A 24611-nucleotide genomic window follows, 5' to 3' on the forward strand; every position below is an offset into this window, starting at 1 on the left:
ATTATGAAATGTTTGGCCTTTGAATATGCTTATATGAAGTATATGAATGATATAAATGCTATTATTTAAAGGTTTTATAAAGATTTACTCAAAAAGGCATGGAGTATGATTTCAAGAAAATATCCCTTTTAAATGCATGTTTTTGCATGTTTGCCATACTTAGTGCATTCTCGTACTAATCCCATTCTTCTCTACTTTTTTACACAAAGTGTAGGTTATGGATTCTTAAAGGATGTCTATATGATTAAGTAGCTTGATATGTGATTCCCAAGCTCAAGGAAAGGAATCCTTAAGTCCAAGGAAGGAAAGGAATCCTTAAGTCCAAGGATTTCCTTTGTTAAGGTTTATTGTAAAGACTTAAATATTGTACTTACGTGTATGTTTAAGGGTCATGTCCCTAATGTATTCTAATGTTGTTGAGTCTAAGATGGAAAAAAGACTTCGAGTCTATATATGTATTATGGCTTATATTTTATATGTATATGAAGTAAAGTTTCTAGCATATGAGGTGCTATGAAAAGTTTTAAATTTTCCGCTAAATTTACTATGTCGATGCGATGAATAATATCTACGGGCTTGTATTAGACCTTCGAGAGGTCAAGTACGCCATTTTACTTCTAGCGGGGTGCTCCCCGGTTGTGACAATCCATTTGGGGATGAAAAGCGTGATTATCTTCACCTTGGTACCCAACCCTTTTTGGAATGACATCCAAAACCTAGATGTGAATTGTGCACTCCTATCCGATATGATGGATAACGGCATATCATGGCGACACTCAATTTTATCTATGAAGATCCTTGCATAATCTTCTGCCGAATAAGTAGACTTGACGGGAATAAAGTGAGTGGACTTGGTCAACCTATCCACAGTCACCCATATAGAGTCATATTGCTTTTTAGTCCAAGGAAGACCTACTACAAAATCCATATTGATGTCCTCCCACTTCCAAGTAGGAACTTGGATTTCTTGTAGTAAGCCACCTGGATTTTGATGTTCAGCTTTTCACTTGTTAGAAATTTGGACACTTAGCGACAAATTCCGCTATGTCCTTCTTCAAACCTTCCCACCAAAATATTTCCCTAGGTCATGGTACATCTTTGTTGAACCTGGATGAATAGAGTAACGGGACCCATGAGCTTCCTCAAGAATCTGGCTCCTCAAACCATCTATATTGGGAAAACATAACCTCCCTTGGTACCTCAAGACACCATCCCCCCCCCCAAGGAGAATGACTCATTGAGTTTACAAAGAACCAATTCCTTTAACTCCATCAATGCTTGATCAAGGTGTTGTTTGGACTTCAGCTCAACCACCAAAGATGAATCAGAGTTATGAGCCTCAAACTAACACCTAAACTGGGAAATCCGACAATTTGATAGGGTAATGAGGTGTCAATAGAGTGTGAGAAATGTTGATTGTTCAAATGTTGGTACCCAACTAGAACTAGCCTGGTTGGTCCTGGAAAAAGGAGTTTGTGTTAGACAATTAGGAAATGATCATATGCCCTTGTTCAAATTAGCAAACATCTAGACTAAAATAAAGCAAACCAAATGAAAGTGTTATCCCATTTTGATCCAAATATGTTGAGCTTATAATAGAACTTTCTTTTCTTCACGAACTCACCTTCGGTGGGTTTAATGTGTTCGCCCTGGTCCCTCCTTGTACATGTGCACCTCGACTTAGGCCAAAAGCCCTAAGTTAAGGGTGGCTACTACAGAAACTGACCTTGTCTTGGCCCTGACCCAACCTTGGGTAATGTGTACCTCGATTCATGGCAAAGCCATAATTTGAGGATGACTATTATGAGTGATGACCCAAAAAGTGGGTATGAAAAGAGTAACGTCGAAAATAAAAGAAAAAGTGATCAATAGAGGTGACTCAGTCAAAATTATCAATTGAATGAAAAGAGAGAGAAAATAAAGAAAATAAGTTGAACAAAAAAAAGCAAGAGTCACTTCCACAAAGAATAAAGGGGGGAAACAAAGAAAAGATGAAAATAAAAGAAAAGTAGGGCATAATAGATAATGAAAGAGGTAGGACGCTTAAACGTAATTTCAAGGAGGGAAAAAAGTCACTAAAATTATCCATATATACCATACGTGACCTTGAGCCTACGTTACAAGCCAAGAAAGTCTTATCGTAATCCTAGAGTCTAATGTGGTGAACTTAAGTAGTGAAAATAAGGGCAAGCCTATGGCGACAAGTACTAGCTATGTTTGAACTTGTTTTTGAGTGTTAGTTTTGAATACAGATCCTTGTACCCAAAGTAATAATCACTGTGCGAAAAAGGAGGATTTCTTTTGAAGTGAGGGCACTAGTTGCAATATCGGAAAGTTGGTGCCTTGGTGAGAGGCATAAGAGTAGAGGTGCCTGTCCATGGTGAGTTTATGTCATGTTCTGATCCACATGAGTTAGGTTATTGAACCGAAGAGTATAAGCATGCACGAAAGCAAAGAAAAAGTTGGGATTGATAGCCATGTGATTGCAGAAGCTTAAAAGAATATACCTTTGTACAAAGTGTTCTGTTGAGTCCTAGTGTGTCGCTTGAGGACGAATTTTAGTTGAAGATGTTGATCTATCGTGGTTTCGCGGTACTTTCAATGTTTTTTCCTTAAGATTTGTGTGTGTGTAGAGCCTTTTTGTAGTAGTTTTAACATGTCTTTATCTTTTTTTTGTAGAAAGATGTCCAAACCCAAAATGCCGAAGGCAACTGAGATTTAGTTCAGAGGTGACCCACGAAGGCCATCCATGGTCCATCGTCCCATCGATGGACCTAGATGGTAACCTCGACTGATAGTTCAAGCATCTTGAGAAACTCGGGGAAATCTGACCAAGTGTGGTGCTGCAGAAGGATCGACGGACCGTCCTGTTGAATCATCAAAAATTCAGAGATAGTCCCAGTATCCTAAGTTGAAGAAAGTCTAAGTATGGAACAACTAAAGACATCGACGAACCGTGTTGTTGCTTCGTCAATTGATTCAGAGAGGATGCCAGCTGAAGGATGAAAAAAGTGCTAAGTCTGGACTGGCGGAGGCAATCGACGGTTCTTCATTTCATCAACGGACCGTCTGTGGAGGTCGTCGATTACAGCTGCGTTTTTTGGACAACTTTCCTTATTCAAGATTCTTTTAATTTAGGACTATGTTTTCTATAAATAGGGTGTAAAACCTTGTTTTTGGGGTTGGATTCTATTACTATTGTTCTTAGTTTGTTTTTGGAGATTGGGTTTTGCAACTTTAGAATTAATTCAATTTATGGATTTGGTTTTCAAACGATTTCTTGTTATTTCAAGTTGAATTTCTGGATTTTCTTTGAATTGTCAAAGTAAGTTCATGTTATATTTTTTAACAACTATGAATTGTGTTCTTATATGCATGGGTAACTAAATCCACAACTAGGATTGTGGGAACCATGGGTGACTAACAAAGTAGACCTAGCTTGATAACAATTCTCAAATAGGTTATTGCATGCATTGATAATTATTTTGCTTAGAAGTCTTATTAACGAGTGCACGCGTTAGAACTCGTCTTGTTGCTACCTGCCGGACCAAGGAGGTAGTTAATAAAAAAATAATTATCAACATAGATTTAGTGGGATACTATCTAATATGGTAGTATCGATTGGTGCAAAGTAATAACTAAGCCATACATCGAATGTGATGTTTAATATGACCGTCCACTAATAGTTTAGGCATCTGGAGAAACTCAGAGAAATCTGACCAAGTGTGGGGCTATGGAAGGATCGACGTTCCGTCAATTGATCGATGGACCGTCCTGTTGAATCGTCGATAAGTTATAGTCCTACTACCTCAAGTTGAAGAAGTCTAAGTATGGAACGACGGAAGGCATCGACAAACCGTAGACGCATCGACGGACCGTGTTGTTGGTCCGTGAATTGATTCAGAGAGGATGTTAGCTGAAGGATAAAAAAGGTGCTAAGCCTGGTCTGACGGAGGCAGTCGACAGTCCATCGTTTTAATGACGGACCGTCTGTGGGGGTCATCGATTACAACCGCGTTTTTTGGCAACTTTCCTAATTTTAATTCCTTTTAATTTAGGACTATGTTTTCTATAAATAAGGTGCAAAAATTCATTTTTGGGGTTGAATTCTATTACTATTGTTCTTAGTTAGTTTTTTGAGATTGGGTTTTGCAAATTTAGCATTAATTCAATTTCCAGATTGGTTTTGAAGTGATTTCTTATTATTTGAAGTTGAACTTCTGGATTTTCTTTGAATTGTCAAAGTAAGTTCATGTTTTATTATTTAACAACTATGAATTGTGTTCTTATATGCATGGGTAACTAAATCCATAACTAGGGTTGTGGGAACCATGGGTGATTAACAAAGTATATCTAGCTTAATAACAATTCTCAAATAGGTTATTGCATTTATTGATAATTCTTTCGCTTAGAAGTCTTTTTAACGAGTGCACGCATTAGAACTCGCCTTTTTACTACATGCCGAACCAAGGAGGTAGTTAATAAGAAAACATTATCAACATAAATTTAGTGGGATACTATCTAATAGGCTAGTATTTATTGGTACGAAGTAATAACTAAGTCATACATCGAATATGATGCTTAATATGAAGTAAAGGTAAGGGTTAGTAGCTTATGCACACGTAGCCGAACCAAGGTACGGGGTGAATTCTCTAAATGCCGGACCAAGGATTTAGAGATACCTAACTTATCACTTTGCATGCAAAACAGTAGGGAAGAAAAGTTATAGTTACAAATACGGCGTTATGAACTTATGGGGAACACTTATACCCTAGTTTCTCTCACAACTTGATAAAAACCAAAGCTTTGCTCCTGTTACTTGTTTTACTTAGAGATATTAAAAGAATTTCGTTTCACAAAACCCCCATTTAATTTACATGTTTTCATAAAGAACTTGACTAAATAGAAGTAATTGTACATTAATGTTAAGTCTAAACTATTTTCCTCGTGGAATCGAACCCAACCTGCTAGTTGGACGTTTTACTTGATACGACCATTTATACTTCTTTAGGGAGGTGTAATTTGAGCATATCAGCTTGACATGGACTTGAAAGGGATTCTATGCGAGAAGGCTCGTGGTTTCCCGGTAGTAAAACTATCTGTTACGCCCACGCATATGCTGACTCTCTATTATGGTTATTTGAAGAGAAGTGGAGCATTTGTGAGAGTTGCAAAGACACAACATCACACTAAAAAAAGGGAGAGGGTCCCAATTGGGGGAAGTATGAGTTTAATGTCAGTTTATCAAAGCAATAAACATTTAATATATAGGTGAAAACAGTAACACATAAACAATTATATAAAACAGTAAAATAAATAAATAGATAAATAAGCAAGCGAACACATAAAAAAATTAATCAAATAAGGAAAGAGAATAACAATCAACATGAAAATAAACACTATAAGGAAAACAAATAAACAATGAAAGACAGATAACAATTTAGCATGAAAATGACCAACAAGCAATAAAATAAATCTCACATAAAGCATGAAACACGTAATGGTAAGAACCTAATACCCCAGCAGAGTCATCATTCTATCGCGCCCCATTTTTCATCTAAACAGGTTTTGTGCATGACCTAACAACTCTTTTGGAATTTTGGTTATTGAAGAGTCCCCACCTAACGAATTAAGGCGCGTTAGAGTATCTATCTAACATATCTAAGTCTAACTAAGGTCAACGAGCCAGAGATCAGGGTAAGGGTTCAAATTACCTCGAGGGAAAGGTGTTAGGCATCCCTTGAAGTCCACAAATGTGGGTCCAAGCCGTATCTCATGCAATTTATGTAGGGGGTACGAATAACAAATGAGGTCACTTCATTTATTATTTATTTAATTTAAAACAGATGACGAGGTGATAATATTAAATAGTAAGAGTACCTTTGTTATTCTAATTAATTAGTTAAGCATGAAAAACTAGGTGATAACATAAATAACAAAATAATAAGAAATTAATAAAGAAAAGCGAGATGACAGAAATCGCACGAAGAGATATAAAAGATAATTTTTATTTTATTCATTAAGCTACCCCCAAAAAAGCATAAATTGTGTAAGAATAAAGCTTTGAAAATTGAGCAATTTATGAATAGGTTCTTATTTTTTTAAAAAAAATGTTTGTTTCTTTATAGGGGTAATGCCACGATATTGTAATCATGCTCCTCCACCATAGAAACAGTTTTTATATGAGGTCGGCCTTGTAAAATAATGATTGATATTTTTGAAGACGGTTGAAAATCTTTGATTTACATATAATCAGATAAATATTTACATATAAATATACATAATCCTTTTTTTTGAAAAATCTTGGGTAGGTGGTACTCCCTGGGACGCTAGTTTCTTTGACTTTCCCGCTAACTATAGATTAGGACATATGCTTATTGTATAATTTTAAAAGCATGTCATGTCCAACCCAAGCTTGAAAAAACCAATTAAACAATGAATTTAACAAAACCAAACGATCATGTATAGAGTTTAAAAAGTCAACAGAACATAATAAAGACAATAACATAGTATAGGAGATTGTTGATGAAAAGTAACAATCATATACAAAATGTAAATCAAGTTAAAATCGTCATCTCTAGTATTTTCTTCTCTTGGTGACTCTTCTAACTTGGTGACTCTTCTAAATCTTGAACCTTATATTCAAACCTGCTAATCAAAAATACTAAAGATAAGAGATCATAACTATATATATGGAAACACAGAATTATTCACGGCCAACACACGAGTTTCAACATATAAGACCACTCATTGAGAAAAAGGATAAGAATACTACCCGGATGTTTCCTACATCACCATAAACCAAATAAATATGGATGCAAAATTAATATAAATGCTAAATAAGAACACTAACCAATTAAGTAGAAAAGATTATCAAAAATGGATGGTCCAAAACTTTACTAGAGTTCTTACTTCTTTTCAAGAGTAGAGAGCAATATTTTTTTTCGTTATTATTCAAAAGTGAATCAAAGTGAGAGATGAGAGTTAAGAATAATGTAGAACTTCTCTTTAATGAAAAAGAAAGGGGTCCTATTTATATAAGCAAAGAGGGGAATGATTTACAAGGAAAGAGTATATTTTAAGGAATCAATTTAATAATATTTTTCTTATTTTAAAGGAGAGTCAAATCAGACAAATAATAATTTTTTTTTATCAAATTTAAGCAAGTAAGAAAAAATTAGGAAGAGTAATATTATTTTTCTTAAATAATGAAGAGTCAAATCAGATTTTATTATTAATTTATTTTACTAAATATATGAGCAACTAAATATGACAAGAAAATAATTAAGGTTGCATAAACAAACAAGGAAGAATGAAGCAAGACAAATACTAATGGGAGGAGGGATCAATTAATATTATTCTTTTCATATTTTAACAGAGAGCCAAAACGGATACATTTTAAATTATTTTTTTACCAAATAGGAAGGCAGGCAAGAGTAAGACAAATAGATCAATTAAGGAGTCACCAAATTACTAAGATTTCTAGCCCATATCGAATGAACATTCACAAATAATACTGACTTACCGTCGTTAGATGAATGAGCAAATTGACAAGAAAATAATTGATTCAGCTAAATAAGTGAATGACCCATTCAGCAAACAAAACAAAAGATTAGACTATTATTATCTAGATTAACACAAGAACAAGTATTAAGACATCATTTTATTCAATTGATTATGAATTAACTTATATGAAGAGAGTTGAAAATTGTCCGACTAAAATACAATATCACATAGTATTCAAAACCTAAAAGATATGTCAATTACGATGATTATTTCAGAAGACCCAAGCTTTTACCATAGATATGGGCATCATAATTGACTAAAGGAAAGGACTGAGTAATGATTTAGCATATCTGAATTAATAAAATTAGCAAGCATTCATGGAAAATTAGAAGCTATTAAGGAAGTTAAAAAAGAATTTAAACACGGATTCAAGAAGTGAAACATGGATTTTGAGAACAAATCAACCCATACACACATTGGTTTGAGACTAATAAAAAAAATTGTACCTGGGACAGATCTTTCCTTATCCAAATTATTCGCTTTCGATGTATGCGTCATTTGTTTGACGAAGTTGCTGGCTAGTTGGAGTTTGCCTGACCGAAGCTGCTACAGGTTAAGTCGTTGCTGCTTCGTCAGAAAAAGGGTGGGGATGAGTGGGCTGCTTTGGTCCGGCTGTTTGTTGTTGGTTCCCTGCTGAGTTGTTGTTGTTGTCCCGCGGTTGCTGCTGCTGCTCGGGGAAAAAGAGAAGATGAGGAGATGGGCGAGGGAGAAGAGAGGGGAAGAGGGAGGCGGAGAGAGGGAGAGAAGGTTGTCATCGGTCAGAGAAAGAGAATAGGGAGAAGAGAGGGGCAGCTGGAGAGAGGAGACGCCTGCTAGAGAGACGAGGGGCGGCGGCTGGAGATGGAGAGAGAAGAATGAAATGTTTTAGGTTTTGGTCTTTTAGGTTAAAAGGAAATTAGAAGGATCATATCTTGACCATCGATTTAATTTCGAGTGGACGCACACGATTTTAATCTTTAGATAATCTGATTTGGGTTGGACGGGCGAGATTAAAATAGATGGGTCTTAAATAAGATGGATTGGGTGTGAGATGGCCAAAATTAAAATAAGTTGTCTAGAATTGAAGTGAAAGGGTGCCTATAATTGAAATAAGATTTGAATTGGAGTGGTTAGAACAAAAAGAAATTAGAATAGAATGGACTAAGATTTAAATAATTTTGAGGTAGATCAAGGAATTCAATATCCAATTAAAATATTACAAACATTATAATTTTTTTATATAATTAAAATCACTTAAATTTTAAAACATTTGACTAAAACAATTATTTCGGAATTTATTAAACATTTTTTTAAAAAATATTTTAATAATATTTTCAATAATTTTATAAATTAAACATACTAAAATGTAAAAATTTTATGCAAAATCGAATAAAATACAGAACCTAAAATAAAATTTTAAATATGTATTTAATCGAATAGAATTCCTAAAGGGTTAAAGGTCAGTCAAAATTGAGTGTCAAAATGGGAGAATAGTAGGATGAATGTTATGTAATTGATCTTGTAATGATTTATTTACTTTAATCCTGTCATTATTTATGCCTAAATCATAGTATTCTAGGTGTGTTTGGTGATTTATGATTCATGACCTTGAAAGACAAATTATGAAGGTTGATGTATAATCATGATGCTTATGTATATGCTTTGTGATTCCAATTAAAGTAATGTGATCATGACTACAATGCAATTGTGATGCTGTTGAAAGGTTATTCTCAATTATACACATGTGAATGATGGTGATATGTTGTGAAAAATTTCTTCAATGTAATGTTATACTTTGATTTGTAGGCTTAGGACATTCTCTTCTTGTGTAACTAATGTATCTTGACTTAATAAACATTGAATCGGTAGACCTAAGGGTGGTAGCCCTTTCAAGTAATGAATAATGAACATTGAATAGGTAGACCTAATGGTGGTATCCCTTTCATAAATGATTAACAAAGTATTCTAATGATCTACTTTGGATCAGTAGGCTAATGGCACCCTTCTATGAATGATAACGATGAACCTTGAATCAGTAAGCCTATGATACCCTTTCATGAGGATTCAATGAGCTTTCCTAATAATGTACCTTGAATCAGTAGACTTGTGACACCCTTTCATGTGTTAAATAATGTACCTTTAATCGGTAGACTTATGACACCCTTTCATGTGTTAAATATTATACCTTTAATCGATAGGCTAATGACACCCTTTGTGTGAATCAATGTACTTTGGGTCAGTAGGCCAATGACACCTTCTCACGTGTAACAATGTTAATGAGAATGAACTACTCTATGGGAAATTAAAGCTTAGCACCGAATGAATATTGTAAGGTGGAAGTTGTCCCATGTTAGGTCAGATTTCAATGAACACCATCCTTATCTCATAACATAGTGTCTGCATAGGTTATTAGCTAGTGGATCCACCTAAGATAAATGTTACCGATCTTAGCATAGGCAAGTAGACCAACCATTTACGGTGTGAGACATATACCTGGTTTCATGATCTACTCACATGGTCTATGTTGGTTAATGCTTATTCCCATCATGTGAGTTATGTGTTATGGTTACTTAAGAGGTTTCATGAAGTGTGAATGGTAGTATGAGATGTCATCCATGCATTGCACGATTAGGCTTTGAGAATGTCATGGTGTGTTCCTCAAAAGCTAATGTGTAATGAAATGAATGTTCTCATAGTGATGCTAATGAGAATGTTGACTGATATACCGTGGTTTCACGGTATTTTTTAATGCTTTTTCCTTAAGTTTAGTGTGTGTCCAAAAGCCTTTTTGTATTGATTTTTATGTAAGTTTCTCTTTATTTGCAGGAAATCTGTCTAAAGATGAACGCGGAAGTTTTTGAGCAAGAAATGCAGAAAAGTTACCACCTACGGGGCCTATGACGGTCCGTCGAGCTTGTGACGGCCCGTAGGTGAAATCGTAGTGAAGCTGCTGAAGGAAGATGGGGAAGTCTGACCTAAGTGTGGGATTACGAAGTTCATGAGAACCGTCATAGCCACGACGGTTCGTCCTGTTGGTTCGTCGTGATGATCAGAGAAGTAGTCCAGTACCCAAATTCCAAGAAGTTTAAGTGTTATGGAACGGAGACCCTTGACGGACCGTCGTGCTTGAAACGGTCCGTCATACCTGTTCGTCGAGGGTAATGAAGAAAGCAGCAGAAGGATTTGTAAAGTATAAGATGACAGAGGCCATGACGACCCGTCGTGACCACGACGGCCCGTCACGAGGTCCGTCGACCCAACCGCGTTTTGACAGATTTTCAGCAATTAGAGTCCTTTTATTAGGTTTTTGTTTTTTATAAAAAGTTTGAAAAACCTCGTTTTTGGGGTTAGACTTTTTGGTTAGATTCTCTTAAGTTAGATTCTCTTATGTTAGACTCTTTGTTAGTAGACTCTTTGATTGTTAGACTTTTGGAGAATTTTTAGTCTTCGATTAATTTCAGTAATTGATCCACTTTCTCTGGAATTGATTGTTGGTGCGTTTATTGATTAATCAATTGAACTTCTGGATATTATTCTTTCTCATTGAAGCAAGTGCATGAATTCTTATATTACATATATGAATATTGTGATTATAACTATGGGTAACTAAACTCCATAACTAGGGTTGTGGGAACCATGGGTGAATAATGAGGTAAAATCTAACTAAAATAACGATTCTACAATAGTGTTTTGCATGTATTGGTAATTCTTTCGCTTGGAAGGCCAACGTTAGAACTCGCCATAATGCTACTTGCCGGACCAAGGAGTTAGATAATAGGAAAGAATTATCAACATAGATTTAGTGTATACTATCTAATAGGCTAGTATTGATTGGTACGAGGTAATAACTTAGTCAAATATTGAATACAATGCTTAATGTGAGGTAAAGGTAAGGGTTAGTATAGTAACACACGTAGCCGGATCAAGGTGCGGAGTAAAATTTTCTAGATGCCGGACCAAGGATTTAGAAATACATAACTTATCACTTTGCATGCAAGATACTAGGAAAGAATTGTTATAGTTAGAATTATCAAGTTAGGAACCTGTGGGGAACACTTAAACCCTAGTTACTTTTATTAATTGATTGAACTCCAAGGTTTGATTCTGTTAGTTGGTTACTTTAATTTAGTTAGTTATCTTTATTAATTTAGAAATAAAAATCCCCCTCTTATTGTCTTTTGTTTTCTACGGAAATAATTGACTAAATAATTGTAATAATAGATTGAAGTTAAGTTTGAACTATTTTCCTCGTGGGAACGATCCCAACCTCATTAGTTGGGTTCTTTACTTATACGATCGCTTTACTTCTTATTTGAGAAGTAAGTTTGAGCGTATCATTGACTTAAAGACTTAATATAATGATGAATGCTTAACTTGCAAATGTTATTATGAGTTGCTTTCCTTGTCATGCGTTATTAAATGTGAATGCTCTTTGTCTATGATTATTGAGTAAAGATGAGAAAGAAGAATGATAAGTATGTTATGGTGGCCTCAAATTGGTACTTAGTATGAATGATATTATGAAATGTCATTCATACATTGCACAAGTATAACTTAATGGTACTTTCATGATGGTTTTATTATGTTTTAATTAATGACCTACATGATGAATATGCTTATGTCTTGTGTGTTTATACTAAAGATGTATGATGATTCTCAAACTTGACATATAGCATGATTTTCAATCAAAATGTTTTTTTAGCATGATTTTGCATGACGATCATACTAAGTACATATTTGTGCTAATCTATATTTCTTCTACATTTTACAGTGTGTAGGTTCTGGATCTTAAGGTGACTTTTAGTGTTCAAAGCTTGGATTGATTCTCTCCAAAGCTAGTGGTGAGTTCTCATGGTTTGAGGACGAGAGTTGTTCTTTCCTAGTTTTTTTTATGTCATTTTACATTTTTTGGACTATGTTGAAGGGTTGTGACCCTATCTTTGATTCACGTTGTATTAGATGACCATGTGAGACAAGTTAGACTTCCGTTGTTAGTTTTTAAATAAAGACTTCGATTGTATGGATAAATATTTTAGATTCCGTACCATTTTCTTATGTCCTATGTTATGAATGCTATGAGGCTTGTATGAGGCTCTCAGAGTCTTGTACGTCCTGTTACGTCAGGGGTATAGGCTCGGGTCATAACACCACTATGAATTTTACTTTATTTGATCCCTTACTCCAATTTGCATCACTATATCCTTTCTATACTGTTGAATATTTGTTATAATGCAAGACATAGTTTTGAGTATGTTTTAAATACTCGAAAGCTCTTTTCATTATCATCAATGACTTTGATTGAGATTACTCGTGAACCGACTCAGTTTATTAATAGCACATGTTATATCTGATGGCGTACACTTTTTGATATACATCATATGTCTCGATACTCTAGCATAATTCAATTGTGAGTCACTTTCACCTTAATTATTTTAAAGTGTAAAACTCACATTTATTGAAGTTTTGACAATATTAAAATTCAAATATTTGAACTAGTCAAGTACATCTTCAATGTAATGAGACCATGAAAATGCTAAACATTGTGAAGTTGTAAGGATTCTTAAACCTAAGATCGAATCAACAACTTCAAAATCTTTCATATCAAAGTTACATTCTAGCATATATTTAATACTTCCTCTGTCTCAATTTGTGTGACTTATTTTTCCTTTTTAGTCAGTCCCAAAAAAGAATGAACATTTCTATATTAAGTGATAATTTAAATATAAATTACCCTTAATGAAATGGTTTACAACAATACAAATTTTTATCATTCATTTTGGACCACCAATTTTAGAAGTCTTCATTTTTTTCTTAAACTCTGTACCGAGTCAAACTACCTCACACAAAATGGAACGAAGGGAGTAACATTTATGTCATTAGTGTCTATACAGATGATCAACATATCACTAATATACAAACAAACAATGACCTTATGATTTGGAGTTTTGACAATATTAAAATCCAACTATTTGAACTAGCTAGTCAAGTGTCTCTTTAATGTAATGAGACTGTGACAATGTTAAACATTATGAAGATCAGGGTGATGGCTTTGATGGTGGTCTAAGTGAGGTGTTGTGGAAAACAAGGTTGATTTAGATAAAAAAAAATGAGTTATATAATTAAATGAGATGAATCAGATTAAAATTGGATAATTTTAATTGATTTGAAGCTTTCTATCTAATTGAGGGGCAAAAATAATGAAATTAGTAAAAGTAGGGTAAATATAACTTTATTTTAACAGAAAATGTATAGTCAATCAATAAAATAAAGTCGAGAGATATTTTGAATCTTTCCCTATTTATAATCTACTTGTATGTTAATATATTTTGGATTGACATGACGATTTTATTTTTTATTTTTTTGGGGGGTTTCCTATTGACATGACAATTGTTCCTTCACTTGTTGGTAATTACTTGTGGATAAAGGCTTAGAGTTATGTTAGGACTTCCACTCTTTGCTTAAACACTTTATATATGAAAATATAAAATTAATTAGGTTTTTTCTTTGTATACGGGACAGCAGCTGCTTTGTTTCTCTCGATCGATCGTTCAAGCTACTCTCAAGGTAAGCAATTATAATAAAAAAAAATTGTTTCAGATCCGTGTGGAAGATTTTTTTTTCTTTCACTGGGATAATGTTGTGTTTAAAATTGTTTAATGGAAAGGGAAAAAACAGGATTTTGCAATGTGGTAATTGATAATTATTAGGTAGAAGTATACGATCATAATTGAACCGAGTGATTTGGGTATATTCAACCTATAATATAGGCTTGTTTTGTAAATATATTTATTTTAATTGAAAGATGTTTTGATCGTATGGGATGTTGAAAGATACTAACTGATTCCGGTAATATTTACGGCAAAAACATCCAAAGCTGAATTTACTTCTTGTTGGGGGAGGGAGGGACTGAAAATTCGTGACGTGACATTAGTTGGACATTGCTCACTTTTTGCTTAGTCTAGGATGTTTGAGTTGGATGCCATTTTTATTTTATTTTTCAATAATGGTGGTGTTTGAGCGAACTTACCTCCCACCAAAACAAGTACTTGATCACCTAGCTTTTTTTCTGCTGGTTGGATTTGAAGTGTGGTATTTTAATGTTTTCACCTACTTCATTGACCACTGTTGGGTCATGGGTGCTAGTCTTCTCTAATTTTTACACCTGGGGTTGATGTTGTCATTTGTTTTGTTTTGTTGATTATGCTTTTATCATATAGCTGAACAACATCAGCTTTTTACCCTATTGTTTCACCCAACTGCTCCTTCTTTGATTTAACAAGAAACAAGCAGAGATGGGTGGAAGTGCAATAAGTGATGATTGGGAATTCACTACAAATGGAGCTCGGACACTGGTTCTGGTTGGATGTACAGGTAATGGTAAAAGTGCCACGGGGAATAGCATTGTTGGAAGAAAGGCATTCAAGTCGATGTCTAGCTCAGCTGGTGTAACAAGTACTTGTGAACTACAGAGGACTGTACTAGAAGATAACCAAATTCTTGATGTGATTGATACGCCAGGTATTATGCATCGACTTAAAAGTTTCCTTCTTTACTGCAATAAGCTTCATTAGTGAAATTAGTATATTTAAATAAGTCACACACTACTCTTTCTGTTGCCTATAACTAATAAGAATTATTGTCTATAGTTAAAGTGGATTTTTATGCAGATTTATTTTCAAAATGTTAGTATCTACATTTGTATTGTGTGTGACTCACATGTAGAATACTTTTTATACTTAGTGATATTCTTTAGCGTGTTTTCAAGAATTATATTACTGAAACAAACTAATGCAAATTATAGCACACATAAAAAGACAACATGAAAGAGGTTAGAATTTGTCTAATCTGAGTATATTACTTGTTTTTTCAAAATATAACAACATACCAGTGTAATCAATCCCATTAGTGGGGTTTGGGGAGGGTGTTGTTCAAGTATGTAAACTAACTGATAGGAGTGTTCTTTCATAAATTACTAGGAGGACAATTTTACTGTGTTTTCCTTTATTCCTGAGATTCCTCATATGCTATTAATTGTTCCTGATTTATCTAAAGACACTGATAAAGCATGCTACATCAGAGTTGCAAAACTTGTTAACATATGGAACAATGGTGCCTCAACACTCAAAGTATCCGCATAGATAAAAAAACATGAATTTTCTCTTTATCATATCTTGATCTGTCTTTTGACTACCTAAAGTCAAAAATAGCTGACTTCATCAGAATTACAGGATTGTTTGATTGTTCTTCTGAACCTGAATTTGTTGGAAACGAAATTGTTAAGTGCATCAATATGGCCAAGGATGGGATTCATGCGGTTCTTGTAGTTCTGTCTGTGCGAACTCGCTTTTCAAGGGAAGAACACGCAGCAGTCCAGAGTCTAAGGGAGTTCTTTGGGAGCAAAATCAGTGATTACATGATTTTGGTTTTCACTGGTGGGGATGATCTTGAAGATAATGATGAAACCCTGGATGGTTACTTAGGTCGTAACTGCCCCGAGCTTTTAAAGGTATAATGTGCTTAAAGATAATCTCATACTTATAGGCTGTTTGCCCAAACTTTTGGGAGGCCAAAAATGCTTGTTTCAAAAAAGTGAAATGTTTGACCATGTTTTCAAGAGAATTAGTGATTCTGAGGAGTAACAAAAGTTATTTTCGGTAGCTAAAAAAAGTAAGTTTTCTCTAAAGCACTTTTTTGAAAAGCATTTTTGAGAAAAATACACTTAGAAGCACTTCTAAAAAGCTTGGTCATACACTAATTGCTGCTTAAAATTACTTTTTAAAGTTATTGGTCAAACACAAACGTATCTCACCAAAGGTACTTTTTTTTTTACTAATTGTTGCTTAAAACTTAAAACGTATCGTTTAAGTTTATTGGCCAAACACGATCTGTTTCTCACCAAAAGTGTTTTTTTGAGAAACAACTTTTCAAAAATAAGTTGAATTTAGAAGCTTGACCAAACATGCTATGACAACCTAACTTTCACTAAGATACTTGATTTTATTTGTAATTAGAAAATTTGTTAAAAAGGTTTCGTCTTATTTCATTTTTCTTCAATAATTTTGGAGATTTCTACTCCTTGATGGATAAAACTCTGGTGGGGGGAGAATGTGCTTTGGCTTGTTAGATAATAACTTACAAAACCTAGTCATATATAAAGCTTAGAACAATAGCTTGTGGGATGAATCTAGTACATCTGAAGAAAAGAATGCAAAAGTAAACATGTTCTCTTTTGAGGGTGGGGCTGGGTAGAGGCAAGAATTGGTAGTAGATTTATGACTTCTTAACCGAAAAATGTAAAAAAAAGAACAAATGGAAAAGAGAGGAAAGAAGTAATACTAAATATAGCTAGGTACTACGATTGCCTTGATCAAGTTTCATTCTTTTCTCTTTTCAAAGTTCTGAAATTAAAGAAAGTTCTAAATCTGGCAAAATCAGTTGGCTTTATAGGTTATTGTTTTCTCTCTTCAAACTTGTGCAAGTATGAGGTGTTTTCAACTTAAAGCATTTTCTATGATGATCTAGAATACCCTCAAGATGTGTGGAAATAGGCAAGTGCTTTTCGATAACAAGACTAGAGATCCTTTGAAGAAAGCTGAACAATTGAAACAACTACTTTTCCTGGTAAATGTGGTTGTGGAGAATAATGGTGGAAAACCATATACAGATGACTTGTTCAAGGAATTAAAGGTATGCATTTCCAACATTTCAATTGTCCTCTGTACTTTTCCAGTGATTGGGCTGACTTGTTAATTGCAATGTTTCATTTGTAGAAAGGAGCTACCAAACTTCATAACCAGGCAACCGAGGTTAATTCTTTGGTGGGATATACTAAGCAAGAGAGACTAGAGTTGAAGGAACAAATGCAAAAGTCGTATGAAGAGCAACTGAAGCGAATAACTGAAGTGGTATGTTTTATCTTTATTGAACTCTTTTGCTACTATTAGAAAATGAACTCATCAGCCATATATCTGCTTTTGTGTGTCCTATTGCCAAATGCTGATGTGGCTGCTAATTATGCTGTAGATTTTTAGTACTAGCAAGGGAATGAGCTAGTGGCTATCTTCTACTAGTTTGTTTAGAATCATAAAATTCTTTAGTTATACAAAGTTTTGTCAAGGAAGTTCTTGATTGGTACTACTTTTCTACTGGAAAAACATGATGTAAGATATTAGATTTGGCCAAAGGCGCCATAGAAACAAGCTTGACCGATCTTCCTTGGCTTTCTAGATTTCATGTTTCTGGACTTCCCTTGGCATGTTAGTTTGGAACATCTTATACTCTGTAGTGAATTAATTTCGATTTCGGGAAAAATAATATACATGTAAAACTGCTTTTCCAATTTTATACTAATAAACATTGCTATGGAATGATAATGATGGTAAAACGCTTTTTTAAAAAATCAAATACAAAGACAACTCTGTTGAATTGTATACAGTATTCTGATGCCAGGGAAGTAGGGTGTAGTCTATGAATTACGTCTGGCAATGTCATAGCTTAGATAGTGCCTTTAGGCTTTTCTATTTACCTAACTATTGTTACATGTTTGATAGGTTGAGTCTAAGCTGAAGGAAACCACCCATAGGCTTGAAGAGCAATTGGCCAAAGAGCAGGCTGCTCGGTTGAAGGCTGAACTAAGTGCACAAAACGCACAGAAGAAATCAGATGAGGAGATTCGCAAGTTGAGAGAATATCTGGAGAGAGCTCAAAGGGAGACAGAGGAGCTCCGAGGTCGTTCTGGCGCATGTAACATTCTGTGAGAAAGTTATCTATATGTATATACTTTTGGGAAGAATGTGCCACTAAAGTGAATTAACTCTTCGCTTCAACTCTTTTACTACCCGTTCTATCGTATAGAAGAGAGTAGTACATCTTGATAATGTTAAATATTCAGTTGGATATTGTCTTGATTAGTAATCAGAAATAGCTCGATGATAAATGATGGTTTAGGCTTTTATTTTCTCCCATGTTTTTGGTTCTGATTGACTTGGTGGTTAGTGCAGTTTGTGGAGTAGTTTCTTCTTCCGTCTTATTGCATGCATATATCTATGGAACTTGATGATAAGTTACTGTTATTTTACCAAAAGAAAAGGAATTTGTAGGAGGCTTGTAATGCCAACCAACTTATGTCACATTTTAATAATCAAAAGTCTCTGTAAAATTGCAATTAAGTTTTAAGGTCATCAAGTCCTAGTACTTGAGTTAGTCAGACAGGGTTTTGCTTTCAATATGATTTGTAATTAGGGTAACAATAAAGCAGGCAGGATCGCAAACTAAATTGAAACTAGTAAAAATCATTTGTGACGATCTTTTACCCAAATTCAATTAAATTTCATAACTAAGCCCCAAATTTTAGGAAATGATGCAGGATCTATTGGAAAAAAAGTTGAGATGTCCAGAGTATACTAATAGCAAACATGTAGTAAAGATTATTTATATGTTTGAAAAGAGCGCATTCCTTCCTCCACAGTAGAAATGGATTTACCTGCATCAACAGAAACCAGAATTGAAAAGCGCGGTTTATCAAGTTACTACTCATAGTTTTCCCCATTGAAACATGCATACCTTTTGTGATCAGGAGACAATGGATCATAAGATGGTAGTGCAGTTTCCATCATGTTGAGTTGTAGCATATTTCTTGCTAAATATTGTTGAAATGCATTATACTCTTCCCCACCAGATGGCATCATGCTTAGTTCCTGCAACCTCTCATTTTCTGCTATCTGCAACCAAATCAATTCAATTGTTATTGAAGTCTTTAAATAGTAGTAATATGAGGAACAGAGTGACTCCCTCTATTTCAGAATCAACAAACGTCAGTTACAATGTGAATTGTATTATATAAACAGCAGCATCACTAGCTCATTCAGCTCTAGCTGACTACTAACAAACTTGTGGTCCCAGTCTACTAACTTTTAACTAATCAACTTAATCAATTACCTAACTACCAGACGATTAGTTAAATGAATTCCAATACTCATAGAACAAGTTCAAGAATCCAAGCTTGGCTACAAGTGTGTACCTACCAAGTGCCTTTGTCAATAGATCATCTGCCTGTTGGTCTTTTTGTATGAATGTAGGTGGTTTTGATTAATCATATGTTTGGACCTTTTCTCTGATAAAATGACAATCAATCTCAATGAAATACAGGGTTAACATCAATCTGTATGGCTGATTTACTATCACAATGAATGCTTGTTGGTCCTAACAACTTAACCCCCAATTCCTGAAACAAATTTTGTTACCCAAACAACTTCTGCGGACCCACATAGACTCCTTGGGGTGCTCCAGCACCCATTAACCTTGTATCAGACTTTATATATTTATGTAGAAATTTAGAACAACTTATATAAATTTAACATGGAGCGCCTAGTGAACAAATGATTTCATTGGTCCAATGGCTCATGGGTGCTTAAGGTTGTTTAAGCAGTTGTTGAGCCTGAGTTTAAGTTTCATTCTTTTTTTTTTCTTTTTTTTTTTGTATATATCTTGTTCTTGAACAACACCCACAACCTTGATTAGTCCAGTCACAAGAAAAGAGGTTTTCTAAGGCTACAAGGACATAGATTATGAATAATACCCCCAAAAGTCAAGAATTAGAGAGTATAGACTCATATCTTATTATACTATAGATTTTTATGGAAAACATCAACATTTGTGTAATCAATAATAACATTATGGTAAGTCAACTGGCCTGAAATGTTTAGGAAGGAAAGCGATTTCTCTTAGATTGAAAATTGTTTCTCAAAATTGTCATCAACCATCAGAGTGCTTTAAATAGTTAAAAACATATATAGAATGTAAAAAATTTGCAATAAGATATTTCAATAACTAAAACAACATAATAAAAATTTGAAATTCAAATTCATTCTAAATCAAAACAATTTATTATGCTAAAAAATATAGCTGAACATAAATTTCAACAAGATATCTAAATAAATATATGATTCAGTAGAATAAAAGTACTTGGAGAAACGGTTAATCAGTCTAAACTTTATAATTACCTTTCTTTTTTAAAATTTGCGATTGCTACGAATATTTTTATTACAGTGCTTTAACTTGAAGAAGCATTTTGATTTTAAAAGTGTAAAATACTGTATAATGGGAGATTTGCTAATTGTCTCCCATTGTTCATCTATTTTTCTGTTCAAATTTTATTTAGTTTCTTGATGATAAAACATTCACTCATTTGTTAAAGCTGTTGATACAGATACGGGATCAAAAATAAAGAGCCTGTACAACTTTAACTATAATATGTTATATCAATCTTCCCACATAATTTGATATTCATTAATTTCAATTTATGAATTTTATCCTAACCTCTCCCTTCCAAAATCCGTATAAATAAAAAAAAGGTTTTATTATCATAAATTTCAGGGAATTGATTTAAAAATCTGAAAATTAAGTTAAAGAACATATGAGGGGAATGAAATAATAGTTCTAATTTTTAATTGACATATAAAAAGTATAGAAGTTGAAATTATTTAGTATTTGTTAGATTAATTCTCTTCCATTAATTTAGCTAAAATGGAAAATACATCATTATAATTTTTGGAAAAAGTAGTGTGATATTAATACTAATTTTATTAATTATTTTTGAACGTATTAACGAGCTTTGAATTTATTGATTTTTCAACATAAAATTTACAAACTGAAATTAATGAGTACCAAAATATGTGAATGATATTGCATAGAATAATTAAAAAACGGTTACTACGAACAAGTGTCGTTTATCTTGTGTAGTTTGGGAAATAGAGAAAAAATGTAATAGAGAAGATTGATATAAAAAGCAACTTTAAGTGATCAAAAAATATATATAAAATACCTTTGATCTAAGGAATGCATTTTCCTGTTCAAGTTGAATTTCCTATATCAAGTTAAAGAATTTGAATCAGTAGAATTTTTTTAAAAAAATATAGTGAGAGTCCATTATATAAAAAAATTAAAGAAAATACCCTCTTGTGCAAATCCTCAGTCTCAGCTAGTATTGCTTCATGCTGCATCCAACACAAACAAAAAACAATTACTTAATATATGCTCATCATATAATTAAGACAATAAATTAAAATATTATATGATATGATAATTATAAAATATTATACCTTTTTGGACCTAATTCTTGTAATGCCTCGTTCAAGTCTGTTCTCCAATTGCTTCAGTTCCCTCACATTCAAAGAGGTCAGCCCTTCACCCACCAGATGCCTGTACTTTTTATTTACATTCAAATTAATTATCACTCACTATTTATTTATTTATCGAATATTATTATATATACATACAAATTAAATCACCTATTTGTGTTCTGTATCATTTGTATCTGTTGCCGCAACTTCTTTGATTCTTGTTGGTAGAACTATAAAAATATTAAATAAAAACGAAATTAAATAAAAAGCATAGTAGTTAAGTTATATATGACATTTTTGTATGTAAAATATTAAATAAAAACGAAATTAAATAAAAAGCAAAGTAGTTACGTTATATATTACATTTTTTGTATGTAAATAATTAAATACAAATACCTGTGCATTGAGCTCTTGAGTAGTGTACGCACTAGACGTTTCTGCTGTTGCCTTTTTGTATCGTTCTATAGTTGCCTTTACACTGTCCACATATATAACATTTTTAGCTCTTTCATATAAACATAACATATACAACAATATTTATAGTTATAAATTGCTTAATGTATTACAATTTATATATTTTTAGAAATAGAAGAGAGATTGGAAGAGGGAGGAGAAAATCGAGCTATGTTTGGTATAGATAAACAGAGGACGTATACAATTTATTGAATTGATTTGTATATCAATATTATGTATAAACTCCACTAACAAACTTGTCGTCTCCACCTACTAACTAATTTTAACTAATCAACTTAATTAATTAACTAGCTATCAGACAATTAGCAGGATTCCGGTGCTCGAGCACCCATTAATCTTATATCGTACTATATCTATTCATGTAGACATTAAGAAAAAGTTGTATAAATTTAACACAAAGCACTTAAACAAATGGTTTAATTGGTCCAATAACTCACATTAGGTGCTTGTGTTGTTGAGCCTGAGTTCAAATCTCATTCTATAACATGTTTTTTTATATATATATATCTCGAACAATAACTGATTACTCCAGTCACAAGAGAAAGAGGTTTGAGGTTTTCTAAGGCTACAAGTGACATAGATTATATTTGTATCATAATAATAATAATAATAATGTGTTGTATATTCTTTTAGAATATGATTGATACAATGTTGTGTGTATACATTTGAATTATGTGTTGTATACTCTTTCAAATATGATTGATACAATATTGTATCTCTTCCTTGTTCATACAAATGAACGAAAGGAAAGGAAGAAGAGAAGTCTCCAACCATCTATCTTTGGCCAAATTTTTATCTATACCTAATTTAGTAATATATCCTATATATATTAGGCAAGATAAAGAAAGGGAGTGTAAAACTAGAGTTCAATAGTAGAAATACAATAGTAAAAGCGTAAATATTAATTAACATTGTATTTTAAATGATACCTACAAAATGGATTAATTGAACAACTCAGAATGAAATACAAATCGAGATAAAGTGTGAAAATAAAATAAAAATGATGATAAATTAGACATGTTGTCCATATATTTGGGAATTAATATTTCAAAAGGTCACTCAACTTTGGAAATTTATCTAACAAAGTCATTGAACTTTATTTGTATCAATAAAATCACTCAACTTAGACTTTTATTTAAATAAAATTATTTAACTAAATTTATCATTAAAAAAACATTTGATATAGTAAAAAAATATTTTCTATGTTCATATAAATATGCACCCTATAAATGAATAAAAAAATTAAAAAAATTGTTAATAAACTTTAGGAACAAACTTAATTAATGAAATATATACTTTTATAATATTAAAGTATGTAAGCATTATGACATTATTATAATTATTTCAAAAAAAATATTTACACAAAATTGACTAGTTAAAGCAAAAAATTAAGTTGAAAAATTTTAACGTTATAAAAAAAGATCAAGATTAACAGAGCCAAAATAATTTTAAGCTTCAATGAAGAAGTACAATAATATATAATATTATTTGTTTTTTTTTTAAAAAAGTTACAAAATAAAAAAGACAAATTTTATTAGATAATTTTTTTGTGTTAATTCTCTGAAAAGTTATTAGTTAAAAATTAACACTACTTTTAAAAATTAACCTAATTAGATTTGTCAATACAAATTTCATCGATAAATTATTTATGCTATTCTCAAAAACAGATAAACTAGTGAACCAATAAATAGAACTACTAGTTATTTCTTTTTATTTAGTCCCATAAAAAATTTAAATTAGTTTTCTTAATTTTATTTATTTGTAGGGTCTATTATATATGAAACAAAAAAATAATGATAAATTTTGTTTAGTGATTTTACTAACACAAATGTCTAAGTTGAGTGATTTTATTGATATGAAAATCTAAGTTGAGTGACTTTTTTTGATACAAAATAAACTTTAATGACTTTGCTAGATCAATTCCTAAAGTTAAGTGATTTTATTGATATAAAAATCTAAGTTAAGTAATTTTTTTGATACAAAACAAACTTTGATGATTTTGCTAGATCAATTTCTAAAGTTGAGTGATCTTTTAAGATATTAACTCATATATTTGGCCTTGTGTATATAAATAGTTCTCCTAAAGCACAGAAAGGTGCATTACTATGTATTAGATTAATGCATATATATTATAACGTGTTTTATAAATTTTAGATTTGTAAATTAATTTCAGTTCTTCTATTCTTTTGTTCTTCACTGGTTCATTAAACTTGGTAACTTCGTGTTTCTGCAAAGTATGTTGGAATCAGTAAGACTCTTTAGACACATATTAACAACAATTCTTCTTTAAGAAAAATATTTCGTATATTTTTTTTTAAATCTGTTTCTGATTCTAGTTTCGCTACTAGTTTTAATTTTCTAGTTGTGAAAATGTTCTTAAACTTTGTTGTCTTACAAAGATGTTCAAAGTTTTGTTCTAAGTATATTTGGAATACAAGATTAACAACATTATATATATATATATATATATAT

At 32.6% G+C, this 24611-nt stretch overlaps 2 protein-coding genes across 2 annotated transcripts in view; one reads left to right on the plus strand and one right to left on the minus strand.

Moving 5' to 3' along the window:
• Positions 1–13921: 13921 nt before the first annotated feature.
• LOC107005067 (immune-associated nucleotide-binding protein 9-like) lies at positions 13922–18509 on the plus strand. The gene is made up of 6 exons (XM_015203552.2): positions 13922–14109; positions 14826–15063; positions 15774–16051; positions 17068–17232; positions 17316–17450; positions 18096–18509. The coding sequence occupies exons 2-6, from the start codon at positions 14838–14840 to the stop codon at positions 18300–18302; spliced, it is 1011 nt and encodes a 336-aa protein (XP_015059038.1). The 5' UTR covers positions 13922–14109; positions 14826–14837; the 3' UTR covers positions 18303–18509.
• A 307-nt stretch (positions 18510–18816) lies between these two features.
• LOC107005069 (agamous-like MADS-box protein AGL11) overlaps positions 18817–24611 on the minus strand; it is a 9040-nt gene continuing 3245 nt past the window's right edge. The window contains exons 3-9 of the mRNA XM_015203553.2: positions 22062–22143; positions 21834–21895; positions 21645–21744; positions 21498–21539; positions 21368–21409; positions 19108–19265; positions 18817–19027 (exon numbers count right to left, since the gene is read on the minus strand). Of these exons, the coding sequence (XP_015059039.1) occupies positions 19024–19027; positions 19108–19265; positions 21368–21409; positions 21498–21539; positions 21645–21744; positions 21834–21895; positions 22062–22143 (490 nt within the window). The 3' untranslated portion in view covers positions 18817–19023. The remainder of the gene's footprint in view (positions 19028–19107; positions 19266–21367; positions 21410–21497; positions 21540–21644; positions 21745–21833; positions 21896–22061; positions 22144–24611) is intronic.

The sequence above is a fragment of the Solanum pennellii genome, chromosome 11, assembly GCF_001406875.1.
Source record: "Solanum pennellii chromosome 11, SPENNV200".
Taxonomy (NCBI): Eukaryota; Viridiplantae; Streptophyta; class Magnoliopsida; order Solanales; family Solanaceae; genus Solanum; species Solanum pennellii.